Genomic DNA, 19,714 nt, shown 5'->3' with positions numbered 1-19,714 from the left:
ATGGGGGCTGTTAATGACCAAGCCATGATTAGAAGCTTGGGACTTTTGGCCCAACAGCTATTCTTCAGGAAGGGGAGTAAAATTGGGAATTGAGTTAATAATCAACCATGCCTACATGAAGAGGCTACCATAAAAATCACTGAACTATGGGGTTTAGAGACCTTCTGGGTTGGTGAACTCATCCATTTGTCAGGAGTGCAGTACACTCTAACTCCGTGGAGACAGAAGCCCCTACACTCGGGACCATTCTCGACCCTGTCCTCTGTTCCTCTTCATCTGGCTATTCATTGGTATCCTTTCTTTTTAATAAACTGGTAAATGTAAGGAAAGTGTTCCTCGGAGTTCAGTGAGCCAGTATAGCAAATTATCAAACCTAAGGAGAGAGTTGTGGGAACCTCTAATTTGTGACCAAGTTGGACAGAAGAGTGGGTATCCTGGGCACTCAATATTTGCAAATGGCATCTGGAGTGAGGAGCAGTCTTGTGGGACTGAGCTCTTAACCCATGAGGTCTGTGCTAACTCTGAACAGTGTCAGCACTGGAGTAAATTGTAGGACACCCAATTGGTATCTGCAGAGAAGTGGATAATTTCTTGGTGTGGAAACCCCATACATTTGGTGTCAGAAGTGGAGTGTTCTAGAAACAAATTGTAGTTGTGGCGAACCTTTTCTACTCAATTAATACATTTTTGTGGATGTTGAGATTCCCTGCCAAAGATCTTGCCTTCAGGAAAGAGGTGTTTATTCCCAGGTGCTCAGATGTGAGCTGATAGCTCTCAGCTATAAGTCCTCTTTGGGAGTTGCCTTTGTTGAAGAAAGAGGCCTGGCATAAGATCACGTATTTCTTTTGGGGACAGTGGAGGTGTAGAGGCCTGGCCCTCTGATATGGTTTGACTGTGTCCCCACCCAAAATCTGATTTTGAATTGTAATCTTAATAATCCCCGTAATCCCCATGTGTCAAGGGAGAGATCAGGTGGAGTTAATTGGCTCATGGGGGCAGTTTCCCCCATGCTGTTCTTATGATAGTGTGTGAATTCTCATGAGGTCTGATGGTTTTATAAGTGTCTGGTATCTCCTGCTGCTTTCATTCTTCTTTCTGCTGCCCTGTGAAGAGGTGTCTTCTGCCATGAATGTAAGTTTCCTGAGGCTTTCCCAGCCATGTGGAACTATGAAGCAATTAAACCTCTTTTCTTTATAGATTACCCAGTCTTGGGTATTTCTTTATAGCAATATGAGAATTGGCTAATAAACACTCTCACCTCAACTTGTAATAATTCTGAAGGTTATCCTAGATTCAAAGCTCCCCATGGGGCTCTGCTAAGTGTGATATCGTTTTTTGGTGTTCATTCCTCTTAATTGTCTTGCCTCTGCTATTGTAATCTTTAAGTACATGCATAGTCAGGAAGAGTGGTACTTTCTGGTGTGTTTGTCTCTGTGAACTTCTTTCACAAGATTCAACTTAAGTTTCAGAGAAAAATAACATGGAGTGCTATGTTTTCCCCTCTGAAGGTGAAGGGGAAATAAGTCCTTAGTGTAACTCTATCACAGCCCAACTTTTACCTCTGTCCAATCCTAATTTCTTTCCTTCTCCCATGCATAGAGACCTCAAGATCACTTCCCAATAAACATCCTGCACACTTTTCTTCATCTGAGAATTTATATCCCAGGGGACCCAATCTATGTCTTAGAACTATTTATGTTTTGAGACTGCTATAGGTCATATAATATTTGAGAACCACTCTGATGCCACCTATTCCTGTTGATACACAAAAATATCTCTTTCTAATATAATCAGTTCTCTAGATCGGGGTCCTCAAACCCCTGGCTGAGGATGGATACTGGTCTGTGGCCTGTTAGGAACTGGGCCACACAGCAGGAGGTGAGTGGTGGGCCAGTGATCATTACTGCCTGAGCTCCTACACCTGCCAGATCAGCAGCATTAGATTCTCATAGCAGTGCAAACTCTATTGTGAACTACATATGTGTGAGATCTATGTTGCACATTCCTTATGAGAATCTCACTGATGCCTGATGATCTGAGGTGGAACAGTTTTATCCCAAAACCATCTCCCACCTTCACTTCACCGTCTGTGGAAACATTGTTCTCCAAGAAACTGGTCCCTAATGCCAAAAAGGTTGGGGACTGCTGATCCAGGTGATGGATGGGTTTACATATGTCTAGGGGAGAATACACAAGGAAAAATGGGCCTCAACCTTGGAAATTGCATTGGCCTAAGTGGGAGCTGGGAAACCACATGGATAAAAGAAACCTATTGCTACTTGATGGCAAGAAGCATTTTTCTTTCTCCCCTCAGACCATGAAGACCTTCTAGAGCTATAGCTGAGGCACTTCAGTGTTCTGCCCTCTTCCCTTCTACTGGTAGTAGTGACTCCTAGACTGGGCCATCAAGAAATTTCAGCCTCTCTCCATTGCCTCAGTGATGGGCTCAAGTAGCCCCTAGCTTTAGCAGAATAAGATATTTCTGGCCATGGGCAGCAGTAAACCTATTGTTTCAAGTGTCATTTCAACCTTTATCTCTTGACCTACTCGTAGGAACCGACCTACTCAGAGTTGCAGAGAAATGAGGTATTACTGCTTTTTTTTTTCCTCAGGGAACTGACATCATGCCAGTATTTTCTAGGCTCACCCAGCATCAGAAAAGCATATATGTTGAAAGAAAAGGTCAACGTATTCTGTCATCCCTGGTTCCAGGTATGGAAGAGGAGATTTGTTTTAGTATCATGTCTCAGATGATTTTGGTGGTATCCAAAGCCAGTTGATATAGGAGATAAATTAAGGTGATCATGCCACATCTCATGACTGAAGAACTGGGAGTTGTAACACCTAGTTTGACAACTGGAACAGATAACACAATTCCTGCAAATTTTCTTTTCTTTTTTTGAGAGTGTCTCGCTCTGTCTCCCAGGCTGCAGTGCAGTGGCATGATCATGGCTCACTGTAGCATCTATCTCCTGGGCTCAAGCAATCTTGCCTCAGCCTCCCAAGTAGCTGGGACTACAAGCATGCACCACAGTGCCTGGCTAATTATTTTTTTATTCTTATTGGAGATGAGGTTTTGCTGTGTTGCCCAGACTGGTCTCAAACTCCTGAACTCAAGTGATTCTCCTACTTCAGCCTCCCAAAGTGCTGGGATTACAGGCATGAGCCACCAGGCCTGGTACTTGCAAATATTAATACTCAATGAATACATGTTGAATGTAGAGAGGCTGCTAAATGTTGGAGACAAACCATCTACAGGATAAACACGGTCCTTTCTGTCCTTGAGGAGCTTAGATTCTAGTGGGAATAAGGCAGTACTGACACCTATAACAAGGAGAGCATGTGAACCAACCCAGTCCTTGCTCAAGTAAGGAAGGCAGAACAATTTGGGAGTGTGGTTATTTTGCTCATGAGGAATTGGTGATGCTGTTGTTGATATTGTTTTTCTCATTCACATCTCTCGTTTTTCCTCTGATGCTGTAGTCTTTGAGTACCTGCATTATTACTAAAAAGAAAGTGATCTTTTCTGGTTGCATTTGTCTTTGTCAACTTATTTTACAGGATTCAATTTCATTTTCTGTGAAAATGAAGTCAAGTGGTATATGTTTCCCTCAAAAGATTCTGGGGGAAAAAAGACACGTGACATATTAGCCAACATTTAATAAATTTAATAAATTAATAGGAAGTCTCACAAAACCTGTAGTGGATAACATACAGGAATTAGGAATAAGACAACACTTTGCAACCATTCACAAAAAATACCATTTGACAAAGGAGAAGAATTACAGAAAATAATATAAGGCAGTCTGTTGCACGTGTCTTACACAGATATACATATATAATACATCAAAATGATTTGTTTGATGGTAAATTCATCACCTTTACAATTACCACATGGACTTCTTTAAAACATTTATAAAAGTTTGTAGATTTAACATTGAAGGGTAAGATTTATATCCAAATGAGTATATTTGTTTCATACCAAACTGCACAGAACTTACGAATAGCACACAGTTGGAGGATAATTACCATGTTGGGTACTATTAAGTACTACTACTTGATGATACAAGAATCAATCATTAACAAATGTGCTGTAAGCTATTATCATTCAACTTATTGCTAGTGCTTTTGGAAATCTGTGATTTATACTTTATTTCTTTGTAAAACATGTGCTATGAGCTTGCCCTGATAGTTCAGAAATCAGATGTTTCCAATTTTTTCTAACAAACACTCACACTACTTCAGATCCGAATGCATGGTCTTTTTAAGGATTGCTGAAGGATTTTCTTCAGTCCTTTTTCTATCAGCTATTCTGCCCTACATTAATACAAATCGATGGATTCATGCAACATACACGGCATACATGCAGGACACCCTCTGTATGTGCAGAACTCATGCTAAATGCATGCTGTGTTTCTTCAGCCATTTTCATTTCGATAAGAAATCATCTCATTCTGCTTCATATAATTAATTATTTTAACATGCATTTCAACAGACCTAACAGGCAAGGCAGGTAGACTTGACTTTCATGTTATATTTGGGCATGCTCAAGCAATTGACTGATGTTTGGCAGTGTTGCAAATCAAATAGAGACTGTATGAGTTTCCTCAAATACAGCCGCTCTTCCACTGCCCTTGTGGCAGACTATTGGATTTATCTATGCTGTGTGTTGAGAACACAGACCAGGGGTTTTAGAAATTCAGATTTTTCATTAACCAATTTTAAGATACTGAGAGGCACATTCTCAGGTGTGTAAGTAACTGTCAAGCATAAGAACTAGCATCATGAATTCTTCCAAAATTTATCCACAGTTGTGTGAAATGGACACATATGGAAATACTGTTACTAGAAACACTTGTATACTCTGTACACAGCATAGACTGAATGGTCTGACTTTAGCAATGCTTGAAAACCTTTCATGGTTTAGAAACTATTAAAATGCTACTGAATTCTTAGAGAGCAGCAGGCCCACGAATGAAATGATGGCCAACACTTACTGTAACCCAACACTATATTTTAACAAAGATTTAAACTTCTGGTACATAATTGCAGTGCAATGAAGAGCTTGCCACTTTCACAAATTAGCTGCAGCCTTTTCCTGCACTAGAGAGTTTGGAAGGATCTGAAAATGAGATAAATTTTGTTTAAAATCCAAATGGAAACTCTGTGTTTCTGTAATCCCGAGTTCGGTAAAAGCATCTTTTTAATTACTTTTTTTTTTTTTCACATTCTAAGGGCCCAATTCTGTAGTCCTTAATCAAGTAAAACTTCCAAAGTTTCTACCATCTATACTTCCAATACAAGTTTTACTCAAAAATGGACTGCTAAATTAAGTCCTATAGATAGAGGTACCATAATTAAGAAAATATTTTAATAAGGCTCAAAATACTAATTTCACTTTGTGTGAAGCACACAAATTTCCAGGATGCTGAGATCAAAACCCAATTGATGTTGAATCCTGGATTGGAAAATAACTCCGGGATCTCATTTCCCAGTTTAATCATAGAATTAGGAATTTACTAAGGACCAGAATGAAAACACTAATTTCAGTTTGCTTGTTGTAATAATCAGAATTTGAACATTGTCCTTAAGAAGTGAAAAGCTATTTGGTGTATTACATCTCATTATCCTTCCACTTCTGTAGTCCTGGTTAACCAGCTGCTATGTTAAAATACCACTATGTTTAGGGACAGACATTGCAGTAAGTACCAACACAACATTCTGACAATGTCAAATTTTGCCCCTATGTGAACAACAAGACTAGGTTCTGCCTCTGACTCACTGACAGATGTATCAGAAAGCAGAACCTATCTTACTGTGTTTATATGTGTAGATGAGCAGAGCAAGAATTTAAAGTGTATATTTACTGTTAACCCAGAACAAATGTCCACTGAATTTGTTAATTTAGATGTGGTTGAAATATAACCACTGTCATGTGCCTCATTCTGGTCACCTGCAAATGCCACCTGAGATGAACATGAACATTGCCGTATTCACAAAAGAGAGAAAGGAATGAAGAAAGGAAAAAAGGAAGGAAAGAAGGAGGGAGGGCAAAAATAAACATTTTATTCATCAAACAATCAAAATAAGTTAGTCTCCATCTATTATAAACAGTAAATATAGAACCCTAAATCTCACTAATGTAGGCATGATTGTAAAGTACAAGGTTGCAAAGCTATATGTAAAAACTTTTTTTCAGACAGCAATATTTACATTAGTTAAGACCAACAGAAAAATTAAAGAAGAAAATTTTCCTACATACGTAGCTTGTACTGTAGGAAAAGACTGTGCTGTTCTTTCTCACACACTACTAATCCTTTCGCTAACCACACTGGAGGGATTTACTGATAACTCTAAATTCTCAACTTGCATCTCTATACCGGGCTCATTGTCACTGCCTTGCTTGATCACCGGTTCATTGGTATGCCGATAAATGTTAACATTAAGCTCCCTCCCAGACAAAGCAGTGGCCGCAACTCTTGGAATCTGCCTGACAGGAGGCTTTTTCTCTACCTTATAATTGCAGCGCAAATAGTTGGAGAATGCCCTTCGGTAAATTTTGTTGAAGAGTGTATACACCAGAGGATTGATTCCTGAACAAACATAGCCAATCCAAACAAACACATTCAGAAGCTTTTCCATGAGCTTTTGGTTACAGGACTTCTCACAAAGAACAGACAGAATATTGGTAATGAAAAATGGGCACCACATGATCAGAAACACAAAGAAAACAATCCCAAGGACTTTCGAAGCTTTCTTTTCATTGTTGATAGCCTGCATGGTGCCCCTAGGACGTCTCTCCTTCTTCTTTCTTCGGCGTGCGTTCTGGTCTTGGTTAGGGTTTGCGGAGTTCTCTTCCTCGGCCGTATTCCTCTTGCAGCACTTCAGGAAATCCAGACTTAGTCCAGGCGGTTCCTCGGTGTGGCCGTGCAGTAACATCAAAGCTTGTCGGCGCAGAACGTAGATCGTCAGGCAATACGTAATCACCATAATCGTCAGCGGTATGAAGAAAGCTACGAAGGACCCAATAAGAACGAAATTTGGGTCGTTGAGCACGCACGTCGTGTTGTTCACGAACACCTTGTCTTCATCCCTCAGTCCAATCACAGGGATAGGAACTGATACACCTAAAGGAAGAAAAATGGAAGGGCGTTGTTATAGCATATTGAAGGACTGAGCAGATGTATTCAACGGCATACATTAATTTGCGTTTTACAGAAGGAAATTCAGACCTGATATTTGTTGAAAGCTATTCACGGCATAATCGACAGTCACATGAAACACTAACAGTATGGCATCAGAAAATGATGGCGTTTTTCATGTTAGAAATGCCTTCTCCCTAAAAATTCTGTAGAAGGCATGGAATTACCCTCATTGATATTAACTATATTAGAGACACGGTTGTGTCAAAGGGTGGATTGTGTCAGATTTGTTGGATTTCCAGTTCCAAGAATCGTCCTGGCTCATGGAAGGCACTCGATAAATATTTGTTGAATCAATGAATAAATTCACATCTGTACTTGATGACATTAATAAAGCCAATCATTCTTTCTTTAGCATATCATCTTCCAAATTCAATAAAAATGAGACAAATACCACCTGTAATAGTAATAATAGCCTATTAGGGATGGCTGGGCTGAGTCTAACTACTATGCAGAAATAGTCAATAAGCAGAGACTGAAAAGATTCTCTTTTTAGCAAGGGTTTTTGTTTGTTTTATTTTGAGTCTCTGGGCATGAGCAATGTTTCAAAGTCAAGAGGGTAAAATGTAGAGTTGGGAGAGATGCAGTCCTCCAGTTTCTGTGTGGAATTTTGAGCATTTTTGTTTTTAAGAATACTGAGAGGTAGTACTCTAGGGAAGCACTTCCTTCAATAAATAGGCCCATAGTCAGAAAATATCAATGAGGAGGTGGGAGCAGAAGGTGATCTTGTGCCTGAGCATAAGTAAGATATCTGGAAGCTTTCAGAAATAACCACAGTAGGTCTTCAAGAGGTCCTGCATCAATGCATAGAGATAAATAGATCATAAGTAGAGATAGAGATTGCTGTCCTCTCTTGTGTCCACAGGAAGTCAAAGCCTGGGAAGTTCAGATTGTACTCGTGGAATTCCATCAGAGACTATTAGGAATCCTGGGCTGGTAGGTGTCACATCATGAACTGTGAGAGGAGACAGAAATGCATTCTCAGAGATCCTTGCTGACCTTAGAGAACACATGAGCAACTGTGACAAACCTGAAACAGAAAGTCCTTACCAGTTGCTTTAACATGCCTAGTCAGGTATAGAGTGTCTGGCTGGATGATCAAGAGGGAAAAAAAAATGAGTCAACGCTTCTTTGCTAGAGCTTGCTGAGAATGTTGACTGATGTTTGTTTAATCTCTGGGAAGATAGAAAGAAGAGAGTGTTTTGAAAGTGATCTTTAAGTCTTCTTCCTCAGACATGGAATTTCTAAAATGACTGGCCTTTTCCTAGAGTAGGAAGCCATGTAACAGGGTGAGGAAGCCACAACAGATATGACAAGACTTCCCTGGGTATTGGTCCATGCCTATCTATAGCTCTGAACCTAGGCACACCATTCAAGAAAGTAGGAAAGACTGAAAATGAGGAGGCACTGCAAACAGTAAGTCTCCTCAAGTAGTGCGTGGCCAGATCCTAAAGAAGAGACCTTTGCACCTGGATGGGGTGGAATGGCAATTATTAGAAAGAGAAAAGAGAAAGTGATTTTTCACTACGTTTGATGAAATGCCTGGGAAATTTCAACAGGAATTTGGGAATATAGAGTACAGCAGAACCACACAGAATATATTTCTTAAGAGTTTTTTAAAAAAAAAAAAAGCAGTTAAGAAAGCTGCCAGACTGTGTTGTTTAAATCTTCATTTGAAAAATCATAAACGTAAGGTAATCTCTAGAAAGAGTGCAGATCAAACATGCCCTAAAGACGTCAGTGTTGGCTTAACCTTAATAACATATTTTAGTGATGGATTAGTCTGCAGAAAGTTAATATAAGATTTTTAAAAGAAGAGTCTCTTTAAAAAAATTTACAAGAGAAAATGTTTGTTAGAGGGGGAACTTATATATTAAGAGATACTTAAAAGATCTATCAAGTAATTATAATATGTGGATCTTCTTGGGATCTTGATGAAAACAAAAACATGTTAAAAATTTTCATGACACAATTAAAAATCTGAACAGTGACTGGCCTTTGGATGATATTAAATAATTATTGTTCATTAATTTTTAGGTGAGGTATTGATATTGTGGTTATATAAAAAGACAACTCTTTTATTTTTAGATATACATACTAAAACACAGATGAAGTATTATGATGTCTGGAGTTATTTCAAAATAATACGGGAGGGAGAAGTGGATGAAAGTATGGATGAAACAAGACAGTCCACAAGCTGATAAATCTTGGAGCTGGATGATGAGTTCATGGGCTTTATTTTATAATTCTACTTTTGTAATCTTTGAAAGTCAACTATGAAACAGAAAGTTTAATAATTTTTTTCAATTAAAAAAGGAGAAAAGAAGACATAGAGGTCCTTCCTGAAACAACAGAGTAACATCACTGTTAAACCTCAGATTTTAAAAAGTCTCCAAAACTGATTGGCCACTGCTAACCTTGGAAGTGATTCCTTCCAGAGCAAAAAAAAATTTGGATCCTTAAGTAGAAACATTCAACCACCCGTTTGATAAAACTGTAGGGAAGAAGGCCATTTTCTGACAAAGTGTTGGTAGGAAACTCTGTTATACCTTTCCAGGTTCCTTGCGGCAAAAGCAATAAAGGATGCAGGAGTGGTGTTTCCCTCTTCAATCTCCTACCTTGCCAACCACCCAGCACCTTAGATACTACAGCGTGGGGCTACAGACTCAATGTGGGGAATTTGCTTTCACCCTGGAAGCATCACGACTGAGGCATGTACCTTCAATTTCCCACAGGAAATGCTGCACATATTCTAAGTATTCATAGACACACTTGGACGTTTCTGGGGAAGGCCTCACACACATGCCATAAGATTGGTGGAAGTTTGTATCACTCAGAGACCAACTCCGGAGTAATGTTAGCTCGCTTCTATTAAATGATTTATTCACTTGTCTAAGGGACTCTTGAGCCTAAAGTAGGCCTTGTCAAGGGACAGCAAGAGAGGGTGGCAAAGTCACTGTAGATGAGCTGAAGCTGTTATTGGGTAGATGAGGCCAATTTTATCCCTGGCATCTATTTGTATTATTTTTTGTGCATTGAGGAAAGGGTGATCCTAATAGCTGCCATTTATTGAGTGTATCCTATGTGCCAGGCACTGAGCCATGCATATTACTGACATTACAGATGTAGAATGTATTATCTCAATTTGGTTAAAAACTTTATAAGACAGGTATTATTTGGCAAAGTAGCTTAACCAGTTTACCAAATCTGCACTGTCATTAATTTTCTTTTGTTTTTAGAAACCATGAATGCAATCAACAAAACAAGAAGAAATTCAAGTTATTTCAAACATACGAGGAAATTATAAAAAGCAACAAAAAAAGCAGCATTAATAACAATATATGTTGTACACTGTCTTATTCAATACTTTAAAAAAAATAAAAGGTAAGTGTCAGCAGTTCTCAAAGTGTGGTTCAAGGACCCTAGGGGGGGTCTGAGACTGTTAGAAAGCTTGCTAGGTTTTCCTTTCCTAACTGTCTTTAAAACTGCATTTTCTTCATAAATTTCAACCAAAACAACATATCACAACTGTTCGAATGTGGATACATATATGAGAACCTAGCTTGCTTTCTGTCAAACAAGATATTAAAAGAGATTTTCAAAACTGTGGGCCGGGTGCAGTGGCTCACGCCTGTAATCACAGTACTTTGGAAGGCCGAAGTGGGCAGGTCACCTGAAGTCAGGAGTTCAAGACCAGCCTGGCCAACGTGGTGCAACCCAGTCTCTACTAAAAATACAAAAATTAGCCAGGGATGATGGCACATGCTTGTAATCCCAGCTACTCGGGAGGCTGAGGAAGGAGAATCGCTTGAACCCAGGAGGCAGAAGTTGCAGTGAGCCAAGATCCCGCCACTGTACTCTAGCCTGGGTGACAGAACAAAATTCCATCTAAAATAAATAAATAAATATAATAAATTTTCAAAACTGTAAAACAATGCCTGTTTTCTCTCTGATTTGTTTTGGAGATTATAGTTTTCAAAAATATGTTTTTATGTTAATCTTAGATGGGTTTATTATCATTATTGAAAATAAAATTATTCCTAAATATTTTAAACATTTCTCAGTTTTAATTTCTAATACCATAAATATCAATAAATATAAGCCCCATAAGCAAAAACTCTTTTGGAGTCCTCAATTATTTTGAAGAGTATAAAGGGGTCCTGACACCAAAGAGCTTGAGAACTGCTGTTCTATGGTAATGCATTAAGTTATTTAAGTGCTAGAGAGTTAAGTTCAGCAAATGTGTTAAGTTTGTCTTAGCATTTTTATTTCAACCAATAGTAATTCATGCGATATTATCTGTCTGGTAAATATAAATAACAGCAATACTGGCAACAAAACATTTTAAATTCATCATTCATTTTTATAAAAATTCTGAAAGGCACATGTTATTTGATGAAGTTAACTTCAGAAAAATTAAGTAAGTTTAGCAAATATCATGAGGCAATCTTCAATATTCTTGAAATTCCTGATTTGGCCAAAGAGGAAAAGTAGATATGAACTACCATTGAAAATATCAGGTGTCACTAACAATAATTCCAATAATAATAACTACCTTTTACTGAGGGCTTGTCATGCACTAAGCCACATATTTCACAATTGTTATATACTTTTATATATATTCTATTCAATCCGGACAAAAAAAATAAAAGAAATTATTAGGTGGAATCACTTAACCTTTCTGAGATTAACTTCAATAACTCTGTATCATCTTCCTTAGAATTTTAGAACCAACAAAGATAAGTTATAATTCATGTTGTGCTGCAAATCTTAGGTGTTTCTTCAACTAATAAACTGTCAAATATATTTCACATGCATTATCTAATTCAGTTATTGCAAATCTCTGAAAAGTGGTTATTATTTGTTAAGGTTACTTAAACTCTGAGAGGAAGAGTGCCTTCAGTAAACATATGAGTCTTACTTAGCATTTTAGAATATTAAATTCAGTAACATTGTTAAGTTAAAGCTTTACTGAAAATATCACATGTACTTCTACCACTATTTTATTCAAAATATAACCTTACCACTATTATAACTACTACTGCTGTTACAACTACTACAACTATCATTCATTGTTTATTATGAGTGCTTACTGACTCTGATACTTTGTCTGCATTACATACTTTACATGCATTATCTCATTTCAGCCTCTTAAAAGCCCATTGGTTGATGAAGTTATTTTACTGCAAAAGAGGTAAGTTCAGAGGATGTATAAAAATGTTTACATTATTTCTTAAAGCCTTGAATTCAAGCAACACAGATCAGTTCTCTCCAAACCGTAAGGTCATATGCCAATGATTCTAAGAGGCACATTTCTTTCAGATTTTAACATCTTTGAAATTGTGATGCTTCATACAACCCATAGTGTCTTACAATCATTGTTGGCCAGACAGTAGTCATTAGATAGTTGTCATTGTCAGTACATGTGTGAAACTGGTCTGAATAACTTCTTTTGACATCTTCTGGTAAGATCAAAACTACCAGCAGCAAAATTTGCAAAATAAGTATCAGCCACATGACAACAATTCAGTGTAAGTGAAAAGTTATGTCATTACAGACAAAGGGAAGGAGTGTTCTGAAGAAGACATCCGCAACAGTTTCAAAGGCCACAGAGAGGTCTAGAATTTGAAACATTTTCTCTGTCTTTGAAAATGAAGAGGTCATTGGTGATTATAGAGAGAACAATTATAGTGAAGACAGGAAACAGACTGCCAAGAGATGAATAATAAATCATGATACAAAAGAGATTATAGAATACGTTTCCTAGAAAAGCCCGATAAACATCAGAATGAAAACATAGGGAAATTATTGTTAACCTGCAGGGTTGTCTGTTTCCATGTGTTATTTTGCATGGAGAGGAAATTTTTTTCAAGGATACCTAGAAAACCATACTATTTCAGGCTGACAGGAGTTGTTGAAGTCTGGTGATGCTGCAGTCATTGTCATTCATATGGCTCCTGGCAAACCCACGTGTGTTGACAGTATCTCAGACTATCCTCCTCTGAGTCATTTTGCCCTTCATGATATGAGATAGACATCATATCATGATGATGTGTCATCAAAGCAACGGACAAGAAGGCTGTTGGAGCTGGCAAGGTCACCAAGTTTGACCAGAAAGCTCAAAAGTTTTAGATGAATATTATCCCTAATACCTGCCACCCCAGTTTTAATCAGTGGTGGAAGAATGGTCTCAGAACCATTTGTTTCAATTAACCTTTTAAGTTTAATAGTAAAAGACTGGTTAATGATAACAATGCATTGTAAAACCTTCAGAAGAAAAAGAGAATGTTTTCTGGACCCTCTTTTTTTCGCATGTGGCAGTTTTAAGTTTTTAGTTTTTAAAATCAACACTTTTTAATGGAAATGCCCTGACCAAAAATCTGTCACAGAATTTTGAAACCCATTAAAATAAAGCTTAATGTGAGAAAAAAAAGAAATATCCAAGGGTGTCATATCAGATACCATGGAGGACAGAAGATAAAATCATCTTTAAAAAGAATAAAGTAAAAACTAGAGCAACAAACGCACATCTGTCAACCCACAATTTTATGTTCAGTGATCATATACTTCATAAATGAAGGTAAAATTAAGACTTTTTCACGTCAACTAAAGCTGAGAGAATTTGTTGCCAAAAGAACTTCATTAAAAGAATGCTAAGGGGACCAAGATGGTTGATTAGAAGCAGCTACAGTCCACGGCACTCACAGAGAGGAACAAAAGGCGTGAGTGAATACAGTATCTTTAACTGAAATATCCAGGTACTCACTTTGGGACTGATCAGGGAAACAACTCAACTGATGGAGAACAAAGAAAAGCCGGGTGGGGCAACGGCCCACCTGGGAGCAACACAGAGCCAAGGGAACCCTTACTTCCAGTCAAGGGAAGCAGTGAGTGATTGTGTGACTGTGGGAAATGATGTTCCTCCCACGGATCTTTGCAACCCACAGATCAGGAGATCCCCTTGTGAACCTATGCCACCAGGGCCTTGGGTCCAACACAGAGCTGTGTGGAGTCTCGGCAAAGCAGCTGTTCAGGCACACAGAGACCCAAGAGCTTTACATAATCCGACCCCAGGATCCCCAACAAAGGTGTCTGCAACTCAGGCAAGGTGGGAGGTCCGTACATACCACTAGGAAGGGGGCTGAATCTGGGGAGTCAAGCAGCATTGTCCTGTGGGCCCCACTTCCATGGCATTTCACAAGATAAGACCCACTGGTTTGGAATTCCAGCCAGCCACCAGCAACAGGGTGGAGCCTGCCTGAGATAGCGCATTCCTATACAGAAACAACAGGCAAGCTGAGAGCCAAAGAATGAATGAATTCCCATTCACAAGTGCCACAAAAGGAATAAAATACTTAGGAATATAGCTAATAAGGGAAGTGAAGGACCTCTTTAAAGAGAACTACAAACCACTGCTCAAAGTAATCAGAGATGACATAAACAAACGGAAAAACATTCCATGCTCATGGATAGAAAGAATTGATGCAATCAAAATGCTCATAACTGCCCGAAGTTATAGATTCTATGCTATTCCCATTAAACTACCATTGAAATTCTTCAAAGAATTAGAAGAAACTTTAAAAATTCATATGAAACCAAAAAAGAGCCCAAATAGCCAAGGCAATCCTAAGCAAAAAGAACAAAGCTGGAGGCATCACGTTACTCAACTTCAGACTATACTATTCGGCCACAGTAACCAAAACAGCATGGTACTGGTACAAAAACAGACACATAGACCAATGGAACAGAATAGAGATCTCAGAAATAAGATTGCACACCTACAACTATCTGATATTTGACAAACTTGACAAATACAAGGAATGGGGAAAAGATTTCCTATTTAATAAATTGTGCTTGGAGAACTGGCTAGCCATATCCAGAAAACTGAAACTGGACCCCTTTCTTACACCATATACAATTATCAACTCAAGCTGGATTAAAGACTTCAATGTAAAACCTCAAACTACAAAAACCTCAGAAGAAAACCTAGGCAATACCATTCAGAATATAGGCATGGGCAAATAATTTAAGATGAGGACACCAAAAGCAATTGGAACAAAAGCAAAAATTGACAAATGGGATCTAGTTAAACTAAAGAGCTTCTGCACAGCAAAATAAACTATCATAAGAATGAGCAGACAACCTAAAGAATGGGAGAAAATCTTTGCAACCTGACAAAGGTCTAATATCCAGAGTGTACAAGGAACTTAAACAAATTTACAAGAAAAAAATGACTCCATTAAAAAGTGGGCAAAGGACATGAACAGGCACTTCTCCAAAGAAGCTATTCATGTGGCCAAGAAATATATGAAAACAAGCTCAATATCACTGATCATTAGAGAAATGCAAATCAAAACCACAATGAGATAGCATCTCATGTCAGCCAGAATGGCGATTATTAAAAAGTCCAGAAACAACAGAGGGTGGTGAGGTTGTGGAGAAAAAGGAACACTTTTACACTCCTGGTGGCAGTGTAAATTAGTTTAACCACTGTGGAAGACAGTGTGGTGATTCCTTAAAGACCCAGAGGCAGAAATACCACTCAACACAGCAATCCCATTACTGGGTATATACCCAAAGGAATGTAAATTATTCTGTTATAAAGATACATGCACACATATATTCATTGCAGCACTATTCACAATAGCAAAGACTTGGAACCAACCCAAATGCCCATCAATGATAGACTGGATAAAGAAAATGTGGGGGGGTGGAGCCAAGATGGCCGAATAGGAACAGCTCCAGCCTACAGCTCCCAGCGTGAGCGGCACAGAAGACGGGTGATTTCTGCATTTCCGTTTGAGGTACCAGGTTCATCTCACTAGGGAGTGCCAAACAGTGGGTGCAGGACAGTCGGTGCAGCGCACTGTGCTCCAGCCAAAGCAGGGCGAGGCATTGACTCACTCAGGAAGCACAAGGAGTCAGGGAGTTCCCTTTCCTAGTCAAAGAAACAGGTAACAGACGGCACCGGGAAAATCGGGTCAGTCAAACCCTAATGCTGCACTTTTCCAACAGGCTTGGAAAACGGCACACCAGGAGATTGTGTCCCGCACCTGGCTCGGAGGGTCCTATGACCATGGAATCTCACTGATTGCTAGCACAGCAGTCTGAGATCAAACTGCAAGGCGGCAGCGAGGCTGGGGGAGGGGCGCCTACCATTGCCCAGGCTTGCTTAGGAAACAAAGCAGCCAGGAAGCTGGAACTGGGTGGAGCCCACCACAGCTCAAGGAGGCCTGCCTGCCTCTGTAGGCTCCACCTCTGGAGTCAGGGCACAGACAAACAAAAATTCAGCAGGAACCTCTGCAGACTTTAATGTCCCTGTCTGACAGCTTTGAAGAGAGTAGTGGTTCTCCCAGCACGCAGCTGGAGACCTGAGAATGGACAGACTGCCTCCTAAAGTGGGTCCCTGACCCCCGAGCAGCCTAACTGGGAGGCACCCCCCAGTAGGGACAGACTGACACCTCACTAGGCCAGGTACTCCTCTGAGACAAAACTTCCAGAGGAACTATCACACAGCTGAATTTGTGGTCTAACAAAAGTCCACTGTTCTGCAGCCACCGCTGCTGACACCCAGCCAAACAGGGTCTGGAGTGGACCTCTAGCAAACTCCAACAGACCTGCAGCTGAGGGTCCTGTCTGGTAGAAGGAAAACTAACAAACAGAAAGGACATACACACCAAAAACCCATCTGTACATCACCATCATCAAAGACCAAAAGTAGATAAAACCACAAAGATGGGGAAAAAACAGAGCAGAAAAACTGGAATCTCTAAAAAGCAGAGCACCTCTCCTCCTCCAAAGGAACGCAGTTCCTCACCAGCAACGGAACAAAGCTGGATGGAGAATGACTTTGATGAGTTGAGAGAAGAAGGCTTCAGACGATCAAACTACTCTGAGCTACGGGAGGAAATTCAAAACAATAGCAAAGTTAAAATCTTTGAAAACGAATTACACGAATGGATAACTAGAATAACCAATGGAGAGAAGGGCGTAAAGGAGCTGATGGAACTGAAAGCCAAGTTTCGAGAACTATGCAAAGATTGCAGAAGCCTCGGTAGCCGATGTGATCAACTGGAAGAAAGAGTATCAGTGATGGAAGATGAAATGAATGAAATGAAGTCAGAAGGGAAGTTTAGAGAAAAAAGAATAAAAAGAAATGAACAAAGTCTCCAAGAAATTTGGGACTATGTGAAAAGACCAAACCTACGTCTCATTGGTGTACCTGAAAATGATGGGGAGAATGGAACCAAGTTGGAAAACACTCTGCAAGATATTATCCAGGAGAACTTCCCCAATCTAGCAAGGCAGGCCAACATTCAGATTCAGGAAATACAGAGAAGGCCACAAAGATACTCCTTGAGGAGAGCAACTCCAAGACACATAATTGTCAGATTCACCAAAGTTGAAATGAAGGAAAAAATGTTGAGGGCAGCCAGAGAGAAAGGTTGGGTTACCCACAAAGGGAAGCCCATCAGACTAACAGCTGATCTCTCGGCAGAAACTCTACAAGCCAGAAGAGAGTGGGGGCCGATATTCAACATTCTTAAAGAAAAGAATTTTCAACCCAGAATTTCATATCCAGCCAAACTAAGCTTCATAAGTGAAGGAGAAATAAAATCCTTTACAGACAAGCAAATGCTGAGTGATTTTGTCACCACCAGGCCTGCCCTAAAAGAGCTCCTGAAGGAAGCACTAAACATGGAAAGGAACAACTGGTAACAGCCACTGCATAAACATGCCAAATTGTAAAGACCATTGAGGCTAGGAAGAAACTGCATCAACTAACGAGCAAAATAACCAACTAACATCATAATGACAGGATCAAATTCACATGTAACAATATTAACTTTAAATGGAAATAGGCTAAATGCTCCAATTAAAAGACACAGACTGGCAAACTTGGATAAGGAGTCAAGACCCATCAGTGTGCTGCATTCAGGAAACCCATTTCACGTGCAGAGACACACATAGACTCAAAATAAAGGGATGGAGGAAGATCTATCAAGCAAATGGAAAAAAAAAAGGCAGGGGTTGCAATCATAGTCTCTGATAAAATAGACTTTAAACCAACAAAGATCAAAAGAGACAAAGAAGGCCATTACATAATGGTAAAGGGATCAATTCAACAAGAAGAGCTAACTATCCTAAATATAAATGCACCCAACACAGGAGCACCCAGATTCATAAAGCAAGTCCTGAGTGACCTACAAAGGGACTTAAACTCCCACACAATAATAATGGGAGATTTTAATACCCCACTGTCAACATTAGACAGATCAACAAGGATATCCAGGAATTGAACTCAGCTCTGCACAAAGTGGACCTAATAGACATCTACAGAACTCTCCACCCCAAATCAACAGAATATACATTTTTTTCAGCACCACACCACACCTACTCCAAAATTGACCACATAGTTGGAAGTAAAGCTCTCCTCAGCAAATGTAAAAGAACAGAAATTATAACAAACGGTCTCTCAGACCACAATGCAATCAAACTAGAACTCAGGATTAAGAAACTCACTCAAAACCCCTCAACTACATGGAAACTGAACAACCTGCTCCTGAATGACTACTGGGTACATAATGAAATGAAGGCAGAAATAAAGATGTTCTTTGAAACCAATGAGAACAAAGACACAACATACCAGAATCTCTGGGACACATTCAAAGCAGTGTGTAGAGGGAAATTTAGAGCACTAAATGCCCACAAGAGAAAGCAGGAAAGATCCAAAATTGACACCCTAACATCACAATTAAAAGAACTAGAAAAGCAAGAGCAAACACATTCAAAAGCTAGCAGAAGGCTAGAAATAACTAAAATCAGAGCAAAACTGAAGGAAATAGAGACACAAAAAACCCTTCAAAAAATTAATGAATCCAGGAGCTGTTTTTTTGAAAGATCAACAAAACTGATAGACTGCTAGCAAGACTAATAAAGAAGAAAAGAGAGAAGAATCAAATAGATGCAATAAAAATTGAAAAAGGGGTTATCACCACCGATCCCACAGAAATACAATCTACCATCAGAGAATACTACAAACACCTCTATGCAAATAAACTAGAAAATCTAGAAGAAATGGATAAATTCCTCAACACATACACCCTCCCAAGACTAAACCAGGAAGAAGTTGAATCTCTGAATATACCAATAATAGGCTCTGAAATTGTGGCAATAATCAATAGCTTACCAACCAAAAAGTCCAGGACCTGACGGATTCACAGCCGAATTCTTCCAGAGGTACAAGGAGGAACTGGTACCATTCCTTCTGAAACTATTCCAATCGATAGAAAAAGAGGGAATCCTCCCTAACACATTTTATGAGGCCAGCATCGTCCTCATACCAAAGCCTGGCAGAGACATAACCAAAAAAGAGAATTTCAGACCAATATCCTTGATGAACATTGATGCAAAAATCCTCAATAAAATACTGGCAAACTGAATCCAGCAGCACATCAAAAAGCTTATACACCATGATCAAGTTGGCTTCATCCCTGGGATGCAAGGCTGGT

The 19,714-nt window shown here is 39.3% G+C and overlaps 1 protein-coding gene across 1 annotated transcript in view; it reads right to left on the bottom strand.

Annotated features, from left to right (window-relative positions):
- Positions 1 to 3,645: 3,645 nt before the first annotated feature.
- The window catches only part of HTR2C (5-hydroxytryptamine receptor 2C), a 329,139-nt gene continuing 313,070 nt past the window's right edge, over positions 3,646 to 19,714 (bottom strand). The window contains exon 6 of the mRNA XM_055268258.2: positions 3,646 to 7,127. Within this exon, the coding sequence (XP_055124233.1) occupies positions 6,301 to 7,127 (827 nt within the window). The 3' untranslated portion in view covers positions 3,646 to 6,300. The remainder of the gene's footprint in view (positions 7,128 to 19,714) is intronic.

This window comes from Symphalangus syndactylus, chromosome X, assembly GCF_028878055.3.
Source record: "Symphalangus syndactylus isolate Jambi chromosome X, NHGRI_mSymSyn1-v2.1_pri, whole genome shotgun sequence".
Classification (NCBI taxonomy): domain Eukaryota; kingdom Metazoa; phylum Chordata; class Mammalia; order Primates; family Hylobatidae; genus Symphalangus; species Symphalangus syndactylus.
This window is presented reverse-complemented; position numbering and strand designations above follow the sequence as displayed.